The sequence below is a fragment of the Ovis canadensis genome, chromosome 20 (genome assembly GCF_042477335.2).
Source record: "Ovis canadensis isolate MfBH-ARS-UI-01 breed Bighorn chromosome 20, ARS-UI_OviCan_v2, whole genome shotgun sequence".
NCBI lineage: Eukaryota > Metazoa > Chordata > Mammalia > Artiodactyla > Bovidae > Ovis > Ovis canadensis.
In genome coordinates, this window is record NC_091264.1 from 25,007,694 (window position 1) to 25,030,743 (window position 23,050).

Consider the following 23,050-nt stretch of genomic DNA (forward strand, 5'->3'; position numbering starts at 1 on the left):
ACTTAAATTTTGCAGTTATAGAATCAAGGTCAAAAGGAATCACTGAAAACTTCTAATAATGTATCTCAGAGGGGAATAATATGCTAGGGACATTCACATACCTGGGAATTTGGAAAGGTTTCAGGTGCTTCCTATTTTTCATGTAAAGGACTCACTGGTGTCATTTAAATGCAGTTTATATTATATTTAAAAGTTTATATTCATGAACTCACTATAACCTTTGGATGGTCTGACTGAATTTATGATCTGGTAACAAGTATTTCACTGACATGAAATTTTTGCCAATTTTAGGCAGGATCTGCAAAGAAGTATCTTTGTATAAATTAATTATAAATGCGACTATAATTTGTCTTACTGTAAACTTCCAAGTAAAATACTGGTTCTTTTAGTATTTTTCTTAGAGAAGAATTATTTTTCCCTTGAAATCGTAACATTACTTTTAGTTGCAGCAACCTACCTCTCGTTTATCAATTAATAATAGGATTAATATACCTGACAGGCAAAATTATTGAGTATTATTCTAAGGTTCAGGGCTGTGGCATGTCACTAATAGCAGAAGACACACTACTTAGGCCCCAGTCCTACCATGACTCCTAACTCTATGCCTATACTAGCGAGGGGTAAGCGTTTACTTTTTCTGCTCCTATAGGTCAAATAGTAGTTAGTACTCTGAGGTTTTATCTCAGGACTATTAGTATTGACTGGAACAGAAGGGACTTCTAAAAGTTATGATCTAAATATCTAGGGTAACTGGTTCTCTTGTGTCTCTTGAAACTTTCATTTACATTTCACTTTTCAGGTTTGATAGCATAATACCCCATACAATATAATTCTAGCCACTATATGAGTTTTGTACCACAGACTATTTATAGGGAATCTAGGGAAATAAAGAAAAAAAATTAATTACCCTTACAAAACAGATAAAGTAGGGCTTTCTTTTTTTGCTGTGCTGTGCAGCGCAACATGTGGGATCTTAATACCTTGACCAGGGATTGACCCTGGGCCCCCTGCATTGGGAGCACGAAATCTTAACCACTGGACTACCAGGGAAGTCCCTAGTAGGGCATTTCTAAAACAGTGTTAAGTCTATGCCCCCAAACTTAGAATCCAGAAAAGAAGCAAGCAGGTAATAGGGAAAATCAAGTGGGTACAGAGGTAGTAATTATAGTATATTCTTAAAAGGGGCTTATGTACTGAAATTATGTCCAAATTTTACCCATTAAAATAGGTATATGGCTATGGAGATTAGTTAGCAGAGCATTTTCCAAACAGTACTTATTAGGAGGTTCTACTAACACTGCCTATTGACATTCCAGTTTGAGAAAACAGCACTGTCAGTTCCATACAGCACAGAACCTGTTTTCTTAAAGAATTGAGGAAAGCACAGAAAGTAAAAGACCTATTTTCCACCCTGGGTGGGTCCAGCAGCAGTACTCTCTCAAAGCAATCCCCACTGATTCTGAAAACAAAAGTGCCAAAATCATGTAATAAAGAAGGTAAAACATTCCTTTAATAAAGTTCTTAAATTCATGCTATCATCTAGTTACTTGAATGCCACCATGATTAAAAATATAATCACACATTCAGTTGTCTGGTTTCACAGCCTCTCAGAGCAACTGACAGCTTGGGCTTTTCCTACTGGTATTGTAAAATATAAACCTGTAGTATTTTCTTTTAAAATGGAATTCTAAATGTTAGTATCCTTTAAAAAGAAAAAATATATAGCTTTCATTTTCAGAAAGGAAAAAAAAAAAAGAACACTAAATGCAGTATAATTTATATAGACAAAGAGGATATATTCTCTGCATTCAAGGAGTGTATGTATGTTGAAATTGACTTCCAGATAAAGTTGGAAGCATAACTAGGCAACAAATTGATGAACAGGTAGATCCAAACTGGGTTAGGAATGAATTGCTGGTTTACTAATATACAGGAAGACATAGATGCTTTAGAAGAAATCTGGCAAATACAAGTTTCAGTTCAACCAACTGTAACTGTGCCCTTTTCTCTAATCTTTACATAGAATTCTTTAATATCTATCATAAAATATATACTATATCTAATACTTAATATAAAATATATTTCTTTTCTGGGATTTATATACACTTGGCACACTAAGAAGACTAAGGCTCTTTAGTACTAACAGATGACAGCCACCATGCACAGACAACCTCAGGTGAGAGGACCTACCTTCATCTCGAGTGTACTCCTCCCCCGAATGAGGTTCAAATAAATAGTCGCCTGTGGCCAGTTCAAAGGCCTAAGAAAAAGACGAAAAGCTTATGAAAGCATTTAAAAAAAAAAGACCTCTGGGGAAGTTTACTGCTATTTGGCTCAATTTTAATAATTTTTTTTCTTGGAAAAACCTGCAAATGATCATTTAAAACATTGTCTAAAATTATTCGTAAAGAGCTTTCCTTTCACACCTGCACCTTAATAAAATGGAGCAGGAAAACTGCAAAAGCTCAGTTAACATCAACATGTGGATTATTCCAAGCTCCCTGCGTCCCAATCTCTTAACCATTAACTCAACTTTCTGACGTTTCTCTTTTTGCTCAGAGAGGGACATATCTAAGGTGATTCTAAGTTATTAAATTATTCATGAGGTGAGTATTTTTAATAAATTCACACAGCTAGAAATTAAGATTTTGTATCTAAAATCAAAACCAAAAAAATTCAGAAATTTTTCTACTTAGGATTTAGAGTTTGGTAGAAAGCACTTTTAAAGTAAGTTTTGCTTTGGAAAGCACTTGTTAAACTGTCCCAGATAGAGAGTTCCAACTCCTTGGTCTATAGAGAATCAGAAAAAGATGAAGTATAAATGGAGTCAGGAGCCACTAATACTGATCAGCAGGTATGCATTCACCAATCAGAAAAAGAGAGGTATGTCTCCTATAATAAGAAAACTTGTAAGCAGAGTTTAAGAGGGTCTGAAAAAGTGATTTCCTTAGGAGTGTCAGTATAGAGCACAGCATTTGAATGATGGGGCTGTATTAATTTTTCAATGATTAACAAGAGAGCAAGTAATTTAACAGCAGTTTTAAAAAGGACCTTATTGATATAAAAAGTACAGTTATCAGTCAAGCGCTAGTAACCACAGGTTAATTTTGACTGACTCAATGGTGCCAAGTATCCCAGACAATCTCAGGAATGTGGGGTGGATTTAGTTGGGGCACATTCTCAATTTAGACCCAGGTCTAGGTCTTGGTGGTCTGCCATTGTCACAAAAGAGTCTTTCTCAAAAATGTATCACCTGGGCTATACTACTGCCCAGAACAAGACCACAAAACCAGAAGTTTCAGGATTGTCTCTAAAATGTCAGCAATGCTGTGTGGCTTCTTGCTCAGCACAGCTTGTTTTACATGCTAGCAGTTCGTTACTGAACTACACTGATAAAGCAAATACTTGTTACACCCTCAAAGCAGAACAGAAACAAACGGCTGCTTCTTCATCAAAATCTGTCAATCTCTCCTAAAACCAGTACTTTAATTTTTCCATCTCATGTTGGGACTCAGTGAAAATATTACAAGTTAAAAAAGAAGACGGTTTTCTAAAAATTAAAAATACTCTAGGCACTTTCCTGGAAGTCCAGTGGTTAAGTCTCCACTCTTCCAATGCAGGAGGCATAGGTTCAATTCCTGGTTGGGGAACTAAAGTTCCTTCCACATGCCATGTGGTATGGCAAAACAAAAACAGATAAAAAAAAACTAAATCTTTCCACCTAGATACTTAAAGTTCTCTAAAAGAACTTTATTTTTGGAACATAAGGTAGTTGCTTATTAGTTATAATTTTATAATTAACAGTACAAAAAACCCAACCCAAACCAAAAGATCACAACAGAACTAAAAACCCCTAGAAACTTGATTACAAAACACCTAGTTGAACATCTTTCCTTTACAGATGAGAAAACTGACCAGAAGGAAAAGGCCAAGCCCATCCCAGAATCCAGGGTTCTGGTGCCTCCACTCCTGTCCTTGTCTCACGCAGACCAAAGGGCCTATTCTGTGCCCGTCAGGGTCATGCTAACAGACACAGGCAAAACCAGTTACTAAGTCCAGTGCCCTGGTACCTCCAGATAATGGAATATTATTCAGTGCGAAAAAGCAATGAACTATCAAGTCATGAAAAGACACGGAGGAACCATAAATGAGTATTACAAAGTAAAAAAAAAGCTAACGAATCATGTTGTATGATTTCAACTATATGATATTCTGGGAAAGATAAAACTATGGAGATAGTATCTATTCTTTATTCATTCTTAATGCTCTTCACAGAACATTCCCTTCTTATAACTTGTTTCTAACTTTGTAGTACCAATCACTAAAGTGGTAGGCAATCTCACAACTTGCCTTTTTACTTCTCAGAAAGGGTCCCAATCTTTCCATCAATTAATTGCACTGGATGAAGGAGGATCCATGTCTCCAGGACACTTCTGATATTCCAAGATTTATTTTTATTCTCTGAGTATGGTGATATTTAAAGCAATATTTCTACGTCTATTAGCAAATGAGAGAAATTTGCGGTAATAAATGGGGCTCAAGTTTTCATGGTACCGTCTCAAGTCAGTTAAGTGCTTTCCCTTCCTTAGTCAACAAAATTCCTGTATGTGAGCTGGTCCAAAGAGGGGCCTAGGTTAACCAACCCCTCCTTTCATCTTTTTTGCCTTACTTCTTAAGCCTGACATTGTACCATTTTAATCAGCAAGCAGGACTTACTGCCCTCAACTAAACTATTAAAAACCATATTATAGTAAATCAAAGGCCACCTACAAACTAGCTATAATTTGTATGGGGGCATCTCTATCAGTTATTTCCTCTACCAAATCAAATCCCCCAATACAAAGCTTTAAAGTATGGCAAGAAAGAAGTTTTTTCCCCACTGTTTTTCATCTTGTGCACACAATACCAAACCATCTTCATTTCAGGTAGCCCCCCTGCTTAAAAGACCACTGATGTGTCAAAACAAAATAGCAGCTGAAATTATAGTTTAATATGTCTCTGGTTTAGTTCAGTCATTTGATGGCCCACAAATATTAATTAAGTATTACTGTATACTAATGAATTTGTTTGATCTTGTTCTTGTTTCCTGGGAGGGTGCCTCTAAACTCTTGGGATTTCCAAGTCATAAAAGTGACTCTTATTCATGGTGGGCCCCTTAGGACCACACTTCAGTTTATACTAATGAGGTGACTCATAGTGGGCCCCTAGACACAGTTTCAAGAGGGGGGATGGACATGCCCCCAGGGTGGGTAAGACCAACTGTACAATCAGAAGGTTGAGGTGTTGAACTGAGTGTTGTCATAACTGACCTCCTAATCTCCCGGAAGGATAAGGAGGCTAGAGACTGTAATGAAATCTCAATGAAAACTCTGGGCACTCAAAGCTTGGGTGAACTTCCCTGGTTGGTGATACACACTGATTTGTCAGGAAAGTCAAGTACGCTAAGAACACAGAAGTTTCTTCATCTCTAGTACCCTCTCAGGCCTCAATATATGCATGTTTTCATTTGGGTGGTCCTGATTTATATCCTTTATATCAGAACTGTAATATTTTAGCACTTTCTTGAGTTCTGTGAATGATTCTAGCAAATTACTGAATCTGAAAGGATAGTGGAAATCCCCAATTCGTAGCCAGATGGTCAGGAGTGTAGGTGCCTGTGGACCCCAGAGCTTGCAGCTGGTGTCTGAAGTGAGAACAGTCTTGTGGAAAACTATGCCTTTAATCTGTGAAGTCTGTGATGACTCTGGGTAGTGAGCATTAGAAATGCACTGTAAGCACCCCCTCAAAAGGTCTCAGGCCCTGAACCAGACATTTAGCTATACATAATAACAGACATGGCTCCTGCCAGTACGGTACTTACAAGTAGGAGAGAAAAAAGTAAAACACACAACTACAAATCAAAGAGTACCTCCATTTCAGGAAACAATTTCGTATGTTCCAACATGAGGCTCGGAGAAGGCAATGGCACCCCACTCCAGTATTCTTGTCTGGAAAATCCCATGGACGGAGGAGCCTGGTAGGCTGCATGCAGTCCATGGGGTCGCGAAGAGTCAGACATGACTGAGCAACTTCACTTTCACTTTTCACTTTCATGCATTGAAGGAGGAAATGGCAACCCACTCCAGTGTTCTTGCCTGGAGAATCCCAGGGACGGCCGAGCCTGGTGGGCTGCTGTCTCTGGGGTCGCACAGAGTCGGACACGACTGAAGCGACTTAGCAGCAACATGAGGCTATTTGTGGGAAGTCATTTAATAGCAACTAAATCTGATCACTTGAGTAGTTGCTTGACAAGGAGAAAGCAGCAACTTAAGAATCCATGGATAACTGAGCTTCAGTCATCTTGTGAGGTGCAAAGATGTCTGAAGACTGCTGAATATATAGAACTGTATAAAAGGCATCAATTTTGAGGGTTTTTCCTATCTGATAATAGAGCTGAAAGGGAAAGGGGTACCTGTAACTTGCAAAAGCAATACCACTTCTGAGTAGTTGTTTTTAATGCCTACCCCCAGCCCCCATCTGTAATAAGAAACATTTGGTTCCTTCACCTAATAGGAATTGGGCAGGAACCGAATGGAATGCCAGATGTTTATACCTAAGGTTTTGAATTCAGACATCTCCAGACATGGGATTTAGAGTGCCAGTTCAGTTCAGTTCAGTCGCTCAGTCGTGTCCGACTCTTTGCGACCCCATGAATCGCAGCACGCCAGGCCTCCCTGTCCATCACCAACTCCTGGAGTTCACTCAGACTCACGTCCATCGAGTCAGTGATCCCATCCAGCCATCCCATCCTCTGTCGTCCCCTTCTCCTCCTGCCCTCAATCCCTCCCAGCATCAAAGTCTTTTCCAATGAGTCAACTCTTTGCATGAGGTGGCCAAAGTACTGGAGTTTCAGCTTTAGCATCGTCAGAAAAACATTCCTTTCCTATTTTTAAAATTTGCTGGTCTACTGAAATTAGCAAATTACCATATAACAAGTTAAAGTTGACAGGAAAAACATTACCATGCACGCTGTGCTCCAAATGTCAGCAGGGGTATTATAGCCAGAGCCTATCAAAACTTCCAAGGAGCGATACTGCCTTGTTTGAATATCTTCGGTGAAATGTTTATGCTGAGTAAATGAAGGAAACAGTATTTTAAAATTCATTTATTCTAAGAAGTAACAAGTCATAATTGCTTAATGACGGAGATTAAGATAAATTCACCAAAGTTTTTCCTTAACGAAAGTTCTCATGTAGCTCATTTCTTAAGTATCATTTTTATCCTATTGGCTTTAAATAGCACTTTTCTTTACATGCCATCTGCTCCAAATTATTTCTGCAAACATGAGCCTGAACTTATATATAGATACACAGGTTAGGCAATAACAAATTGTTTTGTAAGAAATGGAAAACTATTATCCCAAACAAAAGTTAAGTTGTTTGTTTGTCTAAAATAATTTGCATTTCAACATATAAATGTTACCAATTTAGGTTCCATTCAAACTTTTCCTTGCTGCGTTCTCATTATGAGAAAATAAAAGATGTAAGTTTCAAGTTTTAAGAACCTTACAAACACCACCCATAAAAAGACTTCTTGCCTTCAGTCTCCTTTTGCTACCTCACCACTCCAAAAATACAAAACATTTATTTTGGGGACCATGTTAACCATATGGAGATGCAAGCATCAAAACAACCAGTTTCTCTAAGACATGTATGGGCGAAAAGGGAAAACATCTAATAATAAAGAAAACAGCGATTTGTGAACAGCGGAGTTTAGGCAGAGTAAGCTTCAAGCAGAAAACCATCACTGAGAGGAGCTCTAAAGGGAACAAGTTTGACCAAAAGTACTTCAGGTCGAGGGGACATCACAAAGGCATGGAAAGACATGTGCAAAAGCCAAACACAGCTAACTGCTAGGTTGAAGAGTTCAGATTTCATCTGGTGACAAAAGACCACTGCATGTTAGGAAACAGGAGAGCGTCCTGTAAGAATACTGACAGGACCTCTGAGAACACCATTCTGGTAATTTTCTTCTGGTTTATGGCCAGATTTAGGCTTAGTAATGAATATCTGAACAATGACTGTGAAAACAGGAGAGAGGAGTTAGAACCAAGGACATTCACAGGAAGAATAAGCACAATTTAAAAATTCAATGGTTAGAAGCGGGAGACAGGAAGAAGAGTCAAAAGGAACTCTGTGGTAGAGGCTGTCAACAAAAACGGGTGGAAAGACTTCGAGAGAGAAGTGGTTTCACAGGAAAACAATGGGTTCAGATACTGAGTTTGAAGTGGAAATGTGCTACAGGTGATACACTTAGAAAAATGGACATGCTGTTTTCAAGGGAGCTGTCTTTACACATGGTGCCTTACTACTGCCTTAGGAAGACTCTAAATGATAAATGAGACCAAGAATCATCAAAAGAAGTTGAACTGGAAACACACACATCCACTTATTCCTAAAACTCCACTTTCGTAGAGAATCCAGTGTTAAATTTTAAACGAATAAACTGACAGGGACTTCCCTGTAGGCTGTAGTTAAGACATGTGCTCCCAATGCAGGGGGCCTGGTCAGGGAACTAGATCCCACATGCTGCAACTAAGACTCGGCACATTCAATAAATAAATACATTTTAAAAAATAAAGAAAGAAAGAATAAACTGACAAAGACAGAGAATGGCAAAGAAGTCACAGCAATACAATTTAGGAGCTGGAAAGCAGAGAGATCGTTGTTAAATGTCTTAATGGATCCAAGGAAGCTGAATAATAAGCCACTAGTGAAAGCTGAGAAGCACGGTGATAAATATCACAGTATTCCCCCTCCCAAGGATAAGGATTTAGAGGTATCAGGTTATTTCTGGAAGTAGGTGGGTAAGTGGGATTGAACAAATGAACATTGCTTTAGAACACCTTTTAAAGAAACAGAGCTCAGAACACGGGCATGATGCAGTGTAACAGCCCTTCCCTGACCCGACACAGAGGTTTTGTCTGAAGCAGGTAGAACAGTTCCTGGAGGATGCTCGGGATGGTTGACGGGAGAGTACTATTCTGAATACAGGGCAATTAAGTGACTATATGTAACTGTATGCTGAACCCCCAGTTTTCTAGCTTACCTCAGTTTTCAAAACACTAGCAGTCAGGCATTTACTTTCTGGTTAAGAGATTTGAGGAAGACTTAAGTTTTCTGTGGGAAATATGACCAATCTAAGACCTTGACATCTGAGGATGAAATGAAACAGCTCAGACAGATCATTTTATAGTGAATAATTCAACAAGATCCACCAGGCACAAAGCTTCTTAACAGCTTTCTGGCACTCCATTCAAATAGTCAGTCAGTCTTTTGTTTAATGACCCTAAACAAAGAAGGCAAGGAAGATACCACATAAAGAAGAAAATGGAAAAATAATATCCTTTCAGAGATAATCATGGAACCAAGGAACTCTTAGAAAGTAACAATATAATAAAAGAAATAAAATATAAAGCTTAAAAGCACAAGCTGAGAAATCTCCTGGAAAAGGAAGTGTTAGAAAATAGAAGAGATATGTAAGAAAATTAGAGAACCTGAATAAAATCTAACATTTGAATAATGAGGTACCAGAGCTAGAACAGAAGAGAATTAAAGAAAAAAAAAAATCAAGAAACAAAACCAAAGAACCAGCGTTTCAACACTGACAGTGCACTCTGGGTTCTTAGCTAATGGATGAAAATAGATGTCATGAGGCACATGGCTGTTAAATGATCCCACAGACTTCCTCAGTGGAAAAGATTTCACACAAAGGTCCAAAAATCAGAATGACTCTAGTCTTTTAGCAGCAATGACAGGAAACTAGAAAAACATGAAGCAATGACAAACATTCTGAGGGAAAATGATTTTCACCCTAGAATTTTACATGCAGTAAAACCAGAATAAAGACATTAGATGTGTAAGGATGCTCACTCCTTTAGGAAGCCACTAGAAGTTGTATATGTTTCAAACAAAAACCATGAAGGAGTACACCAAGAAAGAAGATCAGAGAGACACAAATGGATAGAGAGAGAGAATTAACAATAATCTCGAGGATGACTATGAAAGGAAATCTCAAATGGCAGTGAGGCAGCAGGCCCACAGGGCAGCCAAAGAGATGAACACAGACAACAAGTTCCAGGACAGAGCACTTTAGGAAGAAAAAGTTGACCAACATCCAAGGTATCCATGTGTATTAAAGTGTATCTATTCAAAGCAATGGGTCAAAGTATGGGGTGGAATCAAATGATAAAAAGTTAAAAACAACAACAACAACAACAACAAACGACTAAATAAATGAAACAAGAGTGTTAGGCAAAAAGGGAAAAGGAATCATAACAATATATACTTAGTTCAGCTGAAGACAGCATTAGTCCTAATAATATAAACATGAAATTATTTAGCCCAAAGTCCTATTAAATTGACAAGATAGGGAATAGGTGTAATGGCAGATAAGTCCTATTGGAAAGGAAGAAATAGCTAAAACTGAAAAGAATTGGAAGCAATATACCTAAGTTATTTATTAACAATAACGAAGGTAAATACCATTACGTGGGGGAGTGAAAAACTGGCAAAGGAAGGGCATAGATTTTTGAACTAAAAATCTATGTAAGTGACCCTAAGCTATATATGTATGTGCATAAGTGATGAGCAAAAATATTTTAAACAACCAAGCTCTTTGAAAATAATATAAAATTCCATTACAGAATGCCAGATGCTGCTGTGCTTAAGAGACCAACAAGATGTGAGCTCAGACCAGGATCTGGCAGGACAGGCGCCTTGTCTAGTCACCGCCGTCCTAGTGCCCAGGTCAAGTCTGTGCCCACACGTTTGCCTAATGAGTGAACACATGAAAAGAAGGTAAAGTCATTTTAGCATAGAGACTCATTAAAAACAGAAATGTATGTGACAACTAAAGAAAAAAGACATTAATTCTATTGTAGAAAAATGACAGAAAAGACTGTACCCAAGTAAGACAGAGTATGCCAAATGCACAAGGCAGGCATGACGGAAGGTGTTCCAAACACAAAGGCAAAGGAGCTTGAAATGACGTGAGCAGAAAACTGACAAACATTTGAAGTTTATACCACGTGATTTTTGTTACAGAGTCAATGTTTTCCTCTATAATTGTTTTAAATACTTAATAAGCACCTCCTATGTACCAGGTACTATTCTAAGCACTACAGATACAGCAATGAATGAAAAAAAATCTCTGCTGTGATGGGACATACATGATAGCGAAAGGGATATTAAACAAATATACAGAATCAGATTGGGTTAAGTGCCGTGGAGAAAGAAAACTTAGGGGAAAGGGCGAGAGGAAAAAAAAGGAAATATGTGAGTGAATATAAAAGATGCATTCGTGTAAAGAGTAGTGGTTTATGTTAGGTGGATGTTCAGGCAAAGATCCCCCTGGTAAGATGCCATCTGAACAGGAACTAAGTATTTTGCTTGGTGCGGTGGTATGTGGGCCACAGTAAGGACTTTCTATTCATTCTAAAGGAAGCCACCACAAAGTTTTGAGAATATCTGACATGCATTTGAAAGGATCACTCTGATAGCTGTGTTGAGAACAGTCAGTAAGAGGCAAGGACAATGAAGAGAAGTGAGGAGGCACTGTAGTCACACAGGTAAAAATATGGTGGCCTGGTGAAATAATCCCAATTACCTAGAAAGCTTTTCCATATTCCTATCAATTAGTGCTAAGTACTTTTACTTCATGTTAAAATGTTACCACAATATTCCGGAATCAGTACTGAAACTGAGATCCTACTTGGTTATGAACCATTAGATATAGGATGTCATGTGGAACAGAGAATTTGAAATATAAAAATAAACAGGATCTATTAAAATGAATTTCACCTCAATAGTCTCCAGTATCCCTGTTTATAAAGCATATGGCTCTTTGAATAGTACTGTTTATGTGCAAATCTTTGTAGATTTTTAAAAAGATATTCATTAAAAATAACACAAAAGCACTACCTTGGTAAACAACAATATCAATAAGATACTATGTATCAAAACCCCCCTTTAAAAAAAAACACTCAACTTCTGACTTAGCAATTTCATGTCTAGGGCATGTTCTAGGTCAACTACAGAAGACTCATGAGCAAAGACTGTTCATCACAAAGAACTGTCAAGAATATGTGACGGTTGTAGTATATTAGCAAGTATCACATAAAACTGAATTTGATATAAATCTATGGTTGACAAAAAGTGTCCAAACTATATTAAATGAATTAAAAGGTTACAATTAATAAGTTGGTTAGATGCTGATTTAAAAAACAGAAGGGAAAGTCTGAACGTGGGCATTTAGTCTATGAAAGTCAAAGAGGATACAGATAAAACTGGCCAAGAGTGGCTATCACTGAATGTCAGTGACAGGTACCTGGTGTAGGGGCAAGAGGGGACTGTTCCAGCATACCATTCTCTCTACTCATGCAAAGGTTAAGAGAAAGTTAAAATGGTCACTGGCAATCTAGGTGGAGAACTGCAGATGTTTTCTTCTTTTCGCACGACAAAGTCCAAATTCTTATTTATCCCCAGTCCTTCAAAACACTGAGACAAGCTTAACTTACCACCCAACAGGCATTTCCAAGATCAGCAATCTTCACTTGGAGCTTTTCTGCATTTTTTGGCTCAAGGGGGTTAACAAGAAAATTTCCAGCAGTGGATTTTCCTATAGACAACAGTATCATCAATAAGACTGTTCAATGAACAGAGAAATATCCAAAGGTTAATAAAACTCTGAGGTAACACACCCAGGCCCCAAACTGGCCACCTATTAATACATTTTCTAAGACTGCAAACAAGTAAAAGCAACACCTCAAGTTTCCAGAAATAAAACCTCTGCCTTCAAAGCGACAAGTAGAAATGCTGGGTACTCACTATATGACCAATAAAGATCAAACTGAACTGCACATCTATACATTGAAGGTAACTCGGACACCTGCTGTAAAGCTGTATTTATGACAACAAAGGAATACTTTTATTTTAGAAACTCATGATTTTTTTCTATATGGTAATTAAAAAAATTGTATAGTTGATTTATAACATATTAGTTTCAGTATACAACATAGCAACTCAGCATTTTTATAGATTATACTCCATTTAAAGTAACCACAAATAATGCTGTATTTCCCTGGATTGTAAAATATATCGCTTAGCCTGTCTATTTTATTATACATAGTAGCTTGTTCTTCTCAGTCCCCACCTCCATCTTTCCTTCCCCTTCTCTCTCTTCTCATTTGTATCTATACCTGTAAGTCAATTTCTGTTTTGCTAATTCATTTATTTTTTGGGTTCCACATAGAAGTGGTAACATACATTATTTGTCTTTGTCTGACATATCAGAAATTCATGAATATCTTATAGAGGGAAGGAGTAATGGGAAACTACCTTTGTTGTCTAGTGGTCCATTATGTTCTTGCTCTTGTTCATCTTCACAGGGTATCTCTGCCCGAATGCTTTCTTGAAGTTGGCTGATGTCCTGTTCACTGAATGACTGGTCTACATTTGATGAAGACTGGCACATCATGGTATCGGACACCTCAGAGGTTACAGGTGTACAAGAGTCTGTTTCTTGAGATGTGCTGCTGTCTCCATTTTGGGAACTTAGTAAACTAGGTTCCTGCTTCAAATTTTGGATATCACAGTCATTAGCATTACGTAGATCCTCTTTAAGCCTCAATGTTTCTTTATTACTGTTCTCAGTATAATTAATGATTTCAATTACGCCATTGCAATTAATTTCTGCTGCACCACCCTCTATACCACGTCCTGTAAGTGTCTGATCCTGGTGAATGGTACTTGACTCTTCTAAGGAACAAACAGACAAAAAGGATGTACATGTATGCATATGCATGAAAGAGAAAAAAAAAATCTCTCCATAAGATTAAAGCATTTTCCAGAACTTATACAGAGTGACATAAAAACATGACTGCATATCGAAAGCCTATTCATGGAAGGACAAAGATCTTCTAATTCTTACCCAACTGCTAAAAAAGGTCTATGTTGCATTTCCTGAGAAAACTTAGAAATTACATCTGAATATTACCTCCCTAACATTTATGACAAGTTCTGTATTCTTACTGTGTAAGGACACCCCCAGAGATGCTGTGTACGCATGAAACCACTACATGATATAACAATGATAAATTAAAGTTTGCTATAAAGTAATTTGTGATGCTCTATTTATACCAAGTTTCTCTTGGGTCATTTTATTAGGTGGGTTCTCTTTCAAGGGTCTTTCAACAGGCCTCTCTGATTCTTCTTGCTGGTTTGGCCTTTTCTGCCCAGGGCCCGACTCTTTTTCCATTTCCTCAATCTCCTGCATTCGCTTCTCTAGTAATTCTGCCTGGCGCTTCTGCTTCTTCTTCAATTTCTTCTTCTTATTCTTTGACATTTTGTCAGCCTGGGAGGAGATTACAAACAGATAAAGCCTTCAGGTGGCTAATCCATTACCCCTAGTTGGAGATAACTATTAATTTTAATTACTTCCTGATTAAATTCCACTATTTCCCTAACACAACACTTAAGTTTTTCATTAACTAAAAAAATGCAGATACTCTTATAAAACCAAATTGTAACAAAATACACAACAAATCTCGGTCCTCAGAACAGTCTGTGGGGCTGGTTAACTCTCATACACGCTCAAATTTATGGAGGCCTCACCAGTACAAACTTGCTGAAGACACATAGGAATTTACTGGAGAAAATTACAGAAGCACAGGAACATTTTTTCTTTGTTTTCCAAACTCTAAAACCCCTGCCCATTGCCCGTAGATCAGAATTAAATGTAGAAACACCTTATACTTACTGGTTTAGGTTGGGGTGCAGTACTGACTGAAAAGAAAAGAAAACTAAGTCAGAATCTTGGCATTCAGCAGGCAATATAAACTAAGACACCCTACCAGAGTGAAGTCTTTTTTGTATAGTTTGTTAAGCAACTGTTAGAAACAACATTAAAAAAATAACATTTAAAGAACAATGCACAGAAAAGCTGACACATTTAAAATAAATTTAAATAAACTCTTCTCCAGATAGCATCAGTATATGCAAAGAACCAAGTTCCCCTTTCTGATTTACACTATTGTTTAGTTGCTGTCGTGTTTGACTCTTTTGTGACCCCATGGACTGCAGCCCACCAGGCATGGGATTTCCCAGGCAAGAATATTGGAGTGGGTTGCCATTTCCTTCTCCAGTGGATCTTCCCAACCCAGAGATTGAACCTGCCTCTCCTTCACTGGCAAGCGGATTCTTCACCACTGATCCACAGGGTAGCCCAATTCACACTATTAATGTTGCTAAAATCCCATTCCCATGTAGTGCTTAGAATGGAAAATGATAGCCAACAACCATCTCATCTCTTACCTAAGACTAGTTCCTCTTGGCACTTGTCAGTTTTAAAAGGAAAGTGGTATCAACAGTTACAGTAATTTATTACATAGTATGTTACAGATATTAGTTTAGTTTAGCTGGAAGGTAGACTCTTCAGTCTTCCTTAAAAAATAATTTTTTTTAAATTGTGGTAAAATAAACTCATAAATTTGGAAAACTCAGCAGTGGCCACAGGATTGGAAAAGGTCAGTTTTCATTCCAATCCCAAAGAAAGGCAATGCCAAAGAATGCTCAAACTACTGCACAATTGCACTCATCTCATACACTAGTAAAGTAATGGTCAAAATTCTCCAAGCCAGGCTTCAGCAATACGTGAACCACAAACTTACAGATGTTCAAGCTGGTTTTAGAAAAGTCAGAGGAACCAGAGATCAAATTGCCAACATCCGCTGGATCATCGAAAAAGCAAGAGAGTTCCACAAACACATCCATTTCTGCTTTATTGACTATGCCAAAGCCTTTGACTGTGTGGATCACAATAAACTGTGGATAATTCTGAAAGAGATGGGAATACCAGACCACCTAACCTGCCTCCTGAGAAACCTGTATGCAGGTCAGGAAGCAACAGTTAGAACTGGACATGGAACAACAGACTGGTTCCAAATAGGAAAAGGAGTACGTCAAGGCTGTATATTGTCACCCTGCTTATTTCACTTCTATGCAGAGTACATCATGAGAAATGCTGGGCTGGAAGAAGCACAAGCTGGAATCAAGATGGCCAGGAGAAATATCAATAACCTCAGATATGCAGATGATACCACCCTTATGGCAAAAAGTGAAGAGGAACTCAAAAGCCTCTTGATGAAAGTGAAAGAGGAGAGTGAAAAAGTTGGCTTAAAGCTCAACATTCAGAAAACGAAGATCATGGCATCTGGTCCCATCACTTCATGGGAAATAGATGGGGAAACAGTGGAAACAGTGTCAGACTTTATTTTTTTGGGCTCCAAAATCACTGCAGATGGTGACTGCAGCCATGAAATTAAAAGATGCTTACTCCTTGGAAGAAAAGTTATGAGCAACCTAGATAGCATATTCAAAAGCAGAGACATTACTTTGCCAACAAAGGTCCGTCTAGTCAAGGCTATGGTTTTTCCTGTGGTCCTGTATGGATGTGAGAGTTGACTGTGAAGAAAGCTGAGAGCCAAAGAATTGATCCTTTTGAACTGTGGTGTTGGAGAAGCCTCTTGAGAGTTCCTTGGATTGCAAGGAGATCCAACCAGTCCATTCTGAAGGAGATCAGTCCTGGGTGTTCACTGGAGGGACTGATGCTGAAGCTGAAACTCATGTGAAGAGTTGACTCATTTGAAAAGACTCTGATGCTGGGAGGGATGGGGGGCAGGAGTAGAAGGGGATGACAGAGGATGAGATGGCTGGATGGCATCACCGACTTGATGGACATTAGTTTGAGTAAACTCCGGGTGTTGGTGATGGACAGGGAGGCTTGGTGTGCTGTGATTCATGGGGTCACAAAGAGTCAGACACAACTGAGCGACTGAACTGAACTGAAACTCATAAAATTTCCCTTTTAACCACTGTAATGTATACAGTTCAGCAGTGTTCATTTCACATAGTTGCAGAACATTTCTAGAACTTTTTCATTTTGTAAAAATGAAAACTCTATGCCCACTGAACAGCTGCCCCTTGCCCCTGTGGAGGTATTCTTTTTTTTAAGGGATGTGTATGGACAATTGATACTTTACCTTGAGGATCAAGAGAGTTCCTCAAATATAATTAAATTATTAAAATTAAAATCTATACCACAAACAGAAAAAAAAAAAATCAATCGTAATCATAGTAGCCACCATTTATTTTACACATAATACTGTGTGGCATACTACTAATTGCTTCATGTGAAATTTAATCCCAATAAGTTATGCATGAGGAAAAATGCAGTCAAATCCCTTGCCCAAGGATTCAAAACAGGTATGTCCACTCCAGTGCTCAAACTCATACTTTTAACAGCAATGCTATCATGCCACTGCACAAGAATCACTGATTCACACAGGTCAGCATATATGAACACCAAAAAAAAAAAAAGACCATCAAATCACAAGAGAAAACATTGTAACACGAATCAGGTTTTATAATATACAACATATTTGAACCTAAAAGGCATAGTATTCTTCCCCTATGGAAATAATACTCAGTATAAAAAAGTCTGGAGTCTGGAATTATTTCTTACATAAGTACTTACTGTACCTTACTATTAAGTGAATTAGTGGTGCTTTACTTGACTGCCAGGTAATAGAATAAAAACAGGAACTTTTAACTTCTAATGAAAACCAAGTCCCCAAAGAAAATATACCTGCAGATCCGGAAGGTGGCGGAGCTCCAGAGCGCTGCCATTCTGTTGCTTCTGCAGCTAGCCTCCGGATGTACTGTTCATTCACTGACAACAGGATGTTTTCTGGTTTAATGTCAGTGTGGATGATACGGCACTTGGTGTGCAAGTAATCCAGACCCTGTAACACCTGAATGGGAACAGAGCAGTAGACTTGCAAACACGGAATACAAGCCTTCCTGGAGAAGGAAAAAGCTACAGTACAACACTGGGAAAAATAAAGATATAAAAATGATATGGTAGTTTCCTACAGAGAAGAAAGCTTTTTCTATTTTTAGAAAGAACTTTCCCAGAGAGATTAATTTTAAACTATAAACAAAGGAAAGAGTTTATTTGCAATGAAATGGTCTTTCAAGTTTTACAGAGTTAATTCTATTTGAAGATATTCTTTAAGTACAGTATAGAGACTGAGAATAAATGGTTGACATGTCCTTTAACTACTGAAATGTAGGTGACAATGAAAGAGATTTAGGTATGTTTAAATTTTAATTTCCTTATTGAAGAACTGAAGTCTTGTGCTTCTCAGTTTGGCGCTCTGTCCAACAAAACACATTAGTTAAACAAACTGTTTGCCATTGAAATATTACTACTTTCCTGATGATAAAAACTCCTTTACTGTATATTGAAAGCTGTTTATAATATGAGAAAATGATCATGAATAATGTTATATAAAGAGCTGGAAGTAATTTGACAAAGTATTCTTTATCAATATACAATCCATTTTTGCAACCAGAACTTCTAGATAAGGGTCCAAAATTCTAAAATCAGGCATTAAACACAGCTCCCCATCTAATAATTAATACAGAAGATGAACCTGGGGGAAATGGTTGTGCTAAAACATTTAAAAACAAACACAATAAACCCTAGAGGCTGAATAAACAATTTCAGCAATTTAAAAAACTTAAGTTTTAGAAGTAAAAATTCTATTGGAAATAGGAAACTCCAGACACTTTAAGAAACTAAAAAAATTACCACATGCAAACTATTATGTATAAAATAAATAAGCCACAAGTACAATATATTGTACAATACAGGGAATATAGCAAATATTTTGTAATAACTATAAATGGTGTACAACCTTGACAAAATAGAAAATAGTAGGACACATACTTGCTGAATAATTTTTTTGACACAAGGCAGAGGAAGCCCTTGATAATTGGACTTGATGATCCACTTGAGTAGATGATGCCCCAGAACTTCAAATACCATGCAGATATCTAGGAGTTTGTTAAGGAGGAAAAGGGAGACAGAAGAAAAGGGCACGACAAGCTGTGTTCCACCCCAAGGAAATTATTATTGTATTCTTTCAGCATTATAAGTTACAGTGGTTTACCTGAAAAAAAATCTAGCTGTCAATATTCTGAAATTTCAAAGGTTAATTAATGTTTTGTCACCCAAAATATGGAAAACTCGGCAGGGGGGTGGGGTGGGGTGCGGGCTGGTTCATCAATAAAACTATGCATCTAAACAGTGATAAAAATAAGAGTGAAATATGTGCATAAAGCTAGCGAAAGCACTAGGCTTGAGGTATTGATTAGCTTCTTCCCTAATGTCCAGGTAACAATTCCAACTCTCCTAGTATCAGAGCAAGGAAAAATAAATTCTGCTTTAGCTACAGAAAACAATATACCAGAACAACCTACAAAGCGTAAATGTCAGCATTTTCAAAGAACAAGAAGCTGACTTGCTTCGCCCTCTGCAGTGCGCAAAGCTGGCCAATTAATAAATATATAAAGTATGATAGAAATAAAAGTTACCATTTTACAATCACTACAGTAATAACTGAACTGTTTAAGGTAAGAATCAATGAATACTAAAACTACTGATAAAGTCTGCTGGGAAGAAAGAATTCTCATGGAGTTACACTATCACCCCACAGACTACTTACTAATTATAAAAGGAAAAAGGTACTTTTAAACAGGGAAATCCAGAAGACTGCCTTAACCAAGTGATCAAACATATTATCACCAATGATAAGCACAAATTCACATCATGTACCCTCCGATATAATACAATGAGAAAGAATGTAGTGTACCTGACAAAAATGATTAATGAACTTAATCATGAGCAAACTATCAGGCAAACCAAATTAAGGAACAATACAACTGGCCTGGATTCTTTGAGGTCAGTAGGGGGTGGTGGTGGTGAATGCATGAAAGAAACTGTTCTCAATTAAAGATTTAAAAATGGACATGTTCAGTTCAGTTTAGTTGTTCAGTCGTGTCTGACTCTGCGACCCCATGAACTGCAGCACGCCAGGCCTCCCTGTCCATCACCAACTCCCAGAATTTACCCAAACTTGTGTCCATTGACTACCTTAGAAAATACAATCAAAATTATAGTGAGATATCATTTCAAACTCACCAGAATGACGAAATTAAAAAGATTAGGGTTTCTCTGGTGGCTCAGTGGTAAAGAATCTGCCTGCCAATGTAGGAGACATGAGCTCAGTTCCTGGTCGAGGAAGATCCCACATGCTGTGGAGCAACTGAGCCCAAGCGTCACAACTATTCAGCCTGTACTCTGCAGCCTGGGAACCACAACTACTGAAGCGTGCATGCCCCAGAACCTGTTCTCCACAATAAGAGGCCACTGCAATGAGAAGCCTGGACACTGAAACAAAGAGAAGGCCCTGCTTGCCACCAGCTACAGAAACACCTGTGTAGCAAAGAAGATCCAGCAAAGTGAAAAACACGATTAAATGTAGGTGAGGATATGGAGCAACTGGAGCTCCCATGCTACACTAACAAAAGTGTAAAATGGTACAACCGCTTTGGAAAACTGGTCGGTAATTTCTTAGAGTTAAACATACGTCTAGGAAGTTTTTTAGTCAAGATAGAGCAACAGGGTCTGGGTTTACCCTCTTGCTTTAAGCTACAACAACAAAATCAAGCAAAATACATAAAACAACAGATTTAATGACCTTGGATATGAGGCAAAGAAGACAGTGATCTCTGACAGATTACTGTCTTCTTACTGCCTTGAGACTTTCCAGGCAAGCACCTTGAGTTAAACAGATGGAACTAGTCTTGGGAGATCAAGGCAGCAGCTATGGTTCACAGAACAAGGCATTAGAGAGAAGAGAGCTGTAGAGAAAGAGAGCCCTGAAGATCTGCAATGCAGCCCGCCTCAAACACTCAGCAGAGAGGTAATCAGCACAGGCATATGAGGAAACCACTGGGGGGGGGGGGACCATCTGAAAGGGCTAGAGGGAACAGTGCCCAGCATCCCCACAGGGCTCCAACCAGGAAGACTAGGAAACTTCAGTTATAGGTGAGAAATAAATCCACACGTATGTGATCAATTAACTTACAACGAAGGAGCCAAGAATATACAATGAGGACAGTAACGTCAATAAGTCATGCTGGGAAAACTGAACAGCCACCTGAAAAAGGATGAAACTAAACTGTTATCTTATACTATATCCCAAAATCAACTCAAAAAGTATTAAAGACCTGAACATAAGACCTGAAACAATAAAACTGTTAAAAGAATACACAGGTGGTAAGCTCCTTGACATTGGTCTTGGCGATGATATTTTGGATCTGACACCAAAAACAAAGTCAACAAAAGCAAAAATGAACAAGAACTATTTCAAACTAAAAATCTTCTGCAGAAAAAAAGGAAACAAAATGAAAATGAATAGGCCATCTATGGAATGGGAAAAATACTTAAAAATCAAAGATCTGGCAAGGAGTTAATAAAAAGTATTTTAAAAACTCATATGACTCAACAGGGGGAAAAGATCTCAGTCTGATTAAAATAAGAACAAAGAATCTGAACACATTTTTCTGGAGAAGACATACAGATGGCCAACAGGTACATGAAAAAGACATTTTTTTTTTCAAAAAGATTAGGTTGACATCACTAATCACCAGGGAAATGCAAAACAAATAGCAAGACACAGAAGCAACCTAAGTGTCCACTGATGGATGAATATAAAGAAAATGTGGTCTACATAGACAATGGAATATTATTCAGCCATAAGATGGAAACCCTGCCATTTCTGACAACATGGATGGACCTTGAGGTTGTTATGCCAAATAAGACAAATGTATGATCTCACTTATATTTGGAATCTAAAACCAAAATAAGACAACAAACTGAGACACAGTAAACAGACTAGTGGTTGCCAAAGGTGGGAGGTGGGGCAAGTGGGTGATGGTGTTCAGAGGTACAAACTTCTGGTTCTAAGATGAGCAAGTACTGAGTATGTAAGGTACAGGATGGTGACTGTACTTAATAATATAATACTGTATATGTGAGAGTTGCTGAGAGTCCTCAACACGAGAAAGACATGTAACTGCGTGGTGATGGCTGTTAGCTTATTATGGTAGTCATTCTGCAATGTATCCATCTATTAAATCATCATGCTGTACAATGCTGTGTATCAATTATGAACAGAAAGTCAAAGTCACTCAGTCTTGTCAGCTTTGAAACCCCATGGACCACAGCCAACGAGGCTCCTCTGTTCATGGGATTTTCCAGGCAAGAAACTGGAGTGGGTAGCCATCCCCTTCTGACCCAGGGGTCGAACCCAGGTCTCCTACACTGCAGGCAGATTCTTTACCATATAAGCCACCAGGAAAGTCCAATTAAAAAAAAGAAAACCTGGAAAAAATCATAGTTATGGGGCATTTGGCAGAATATTTAGGAAAACCTTGCCTCAGTGGAAGCAATGATTAGTCCTAGCCATCTAACAAATCATAAAGGTAAAATCTGAAAAGGATCAAACTGTTTCCTGGCAATAACTGCATTGTAGAACAAAGCTCAAGATTTAAAGGAATACAAAATAGCCAACAGCCAACAAGGTAAAAATCACAATGTCTCAATGAAAGACTACCAGGCAACAAAGATGCAAGAAAATGTATCTGAAAATTAGAATTATCAATCATTTAGAACTGACCCAGAACTGACCCACTTGCTAGCATTAGCGGACAAGGAAATTAAACAGCAGTATTCCATATGTTGAAGAGATACAAAAAATTTTTAAAAAGAGACGCAGAGAAGAGGTGGTGTATACATATTAATATAAAAACAATGAAACCTTGCCATTTGTGAAACAGATGAACCTAAAGGGTATGCTTCTAAGTGAAATAAATGAGAGAGAGAAAAACAAACACGGTACAGTTTCACTTAATGATGGGGGATATGAAAGACAAAACAAATAAACACCAGAAAACAGAGTTATAGATACAGAGAACACACAGCTGGTTGCCAGAGGGAGGATGGTTGGAGGAAGAAAGAAATAGGTGAGACCCATTAAGAACACACTTCCTGTTGCAAAATAAATGAGTCATGGGTGTGAAATGTACAGTGTGGAGAACACAGT

The 23,050-nt window shown here is 38.0% G+C and overlaps 1 protein-coding gene across 1 annotated transcript in view; it reads right to left on the bottom strand.

Annotated features, from left to right (window-relative positions):
- Positions 1-23,050, bottom strand: part of SRPK1 (SRSF protein kinase 1) — a 67,965-nt gene that overhangs the window by 5,262 nt on the left and 39,653 nt on the right. Inside the window, 8 exon segments of the mRNA XM_070289419.1 lie at positions 2,191-2,260; positions 7,001-7,108; positions 12,557-12,657; positions 13,377-13,796; positions 14,178-14,391; positions 14,797-14,822; positions 17,683-17,848; positions 18,829-18,935. Of these exon segments, the coding sequence (XP_070145520.1) occupies positions 2,191-2,260; positions 7,001-7,108; positions 12,557-12,657; positions 13,377-13,796; positions 14,178-14,391; positions 14,797-14,822; positions 17,683-17,848; positions 18,829-18,935 (1,212 nt within the window).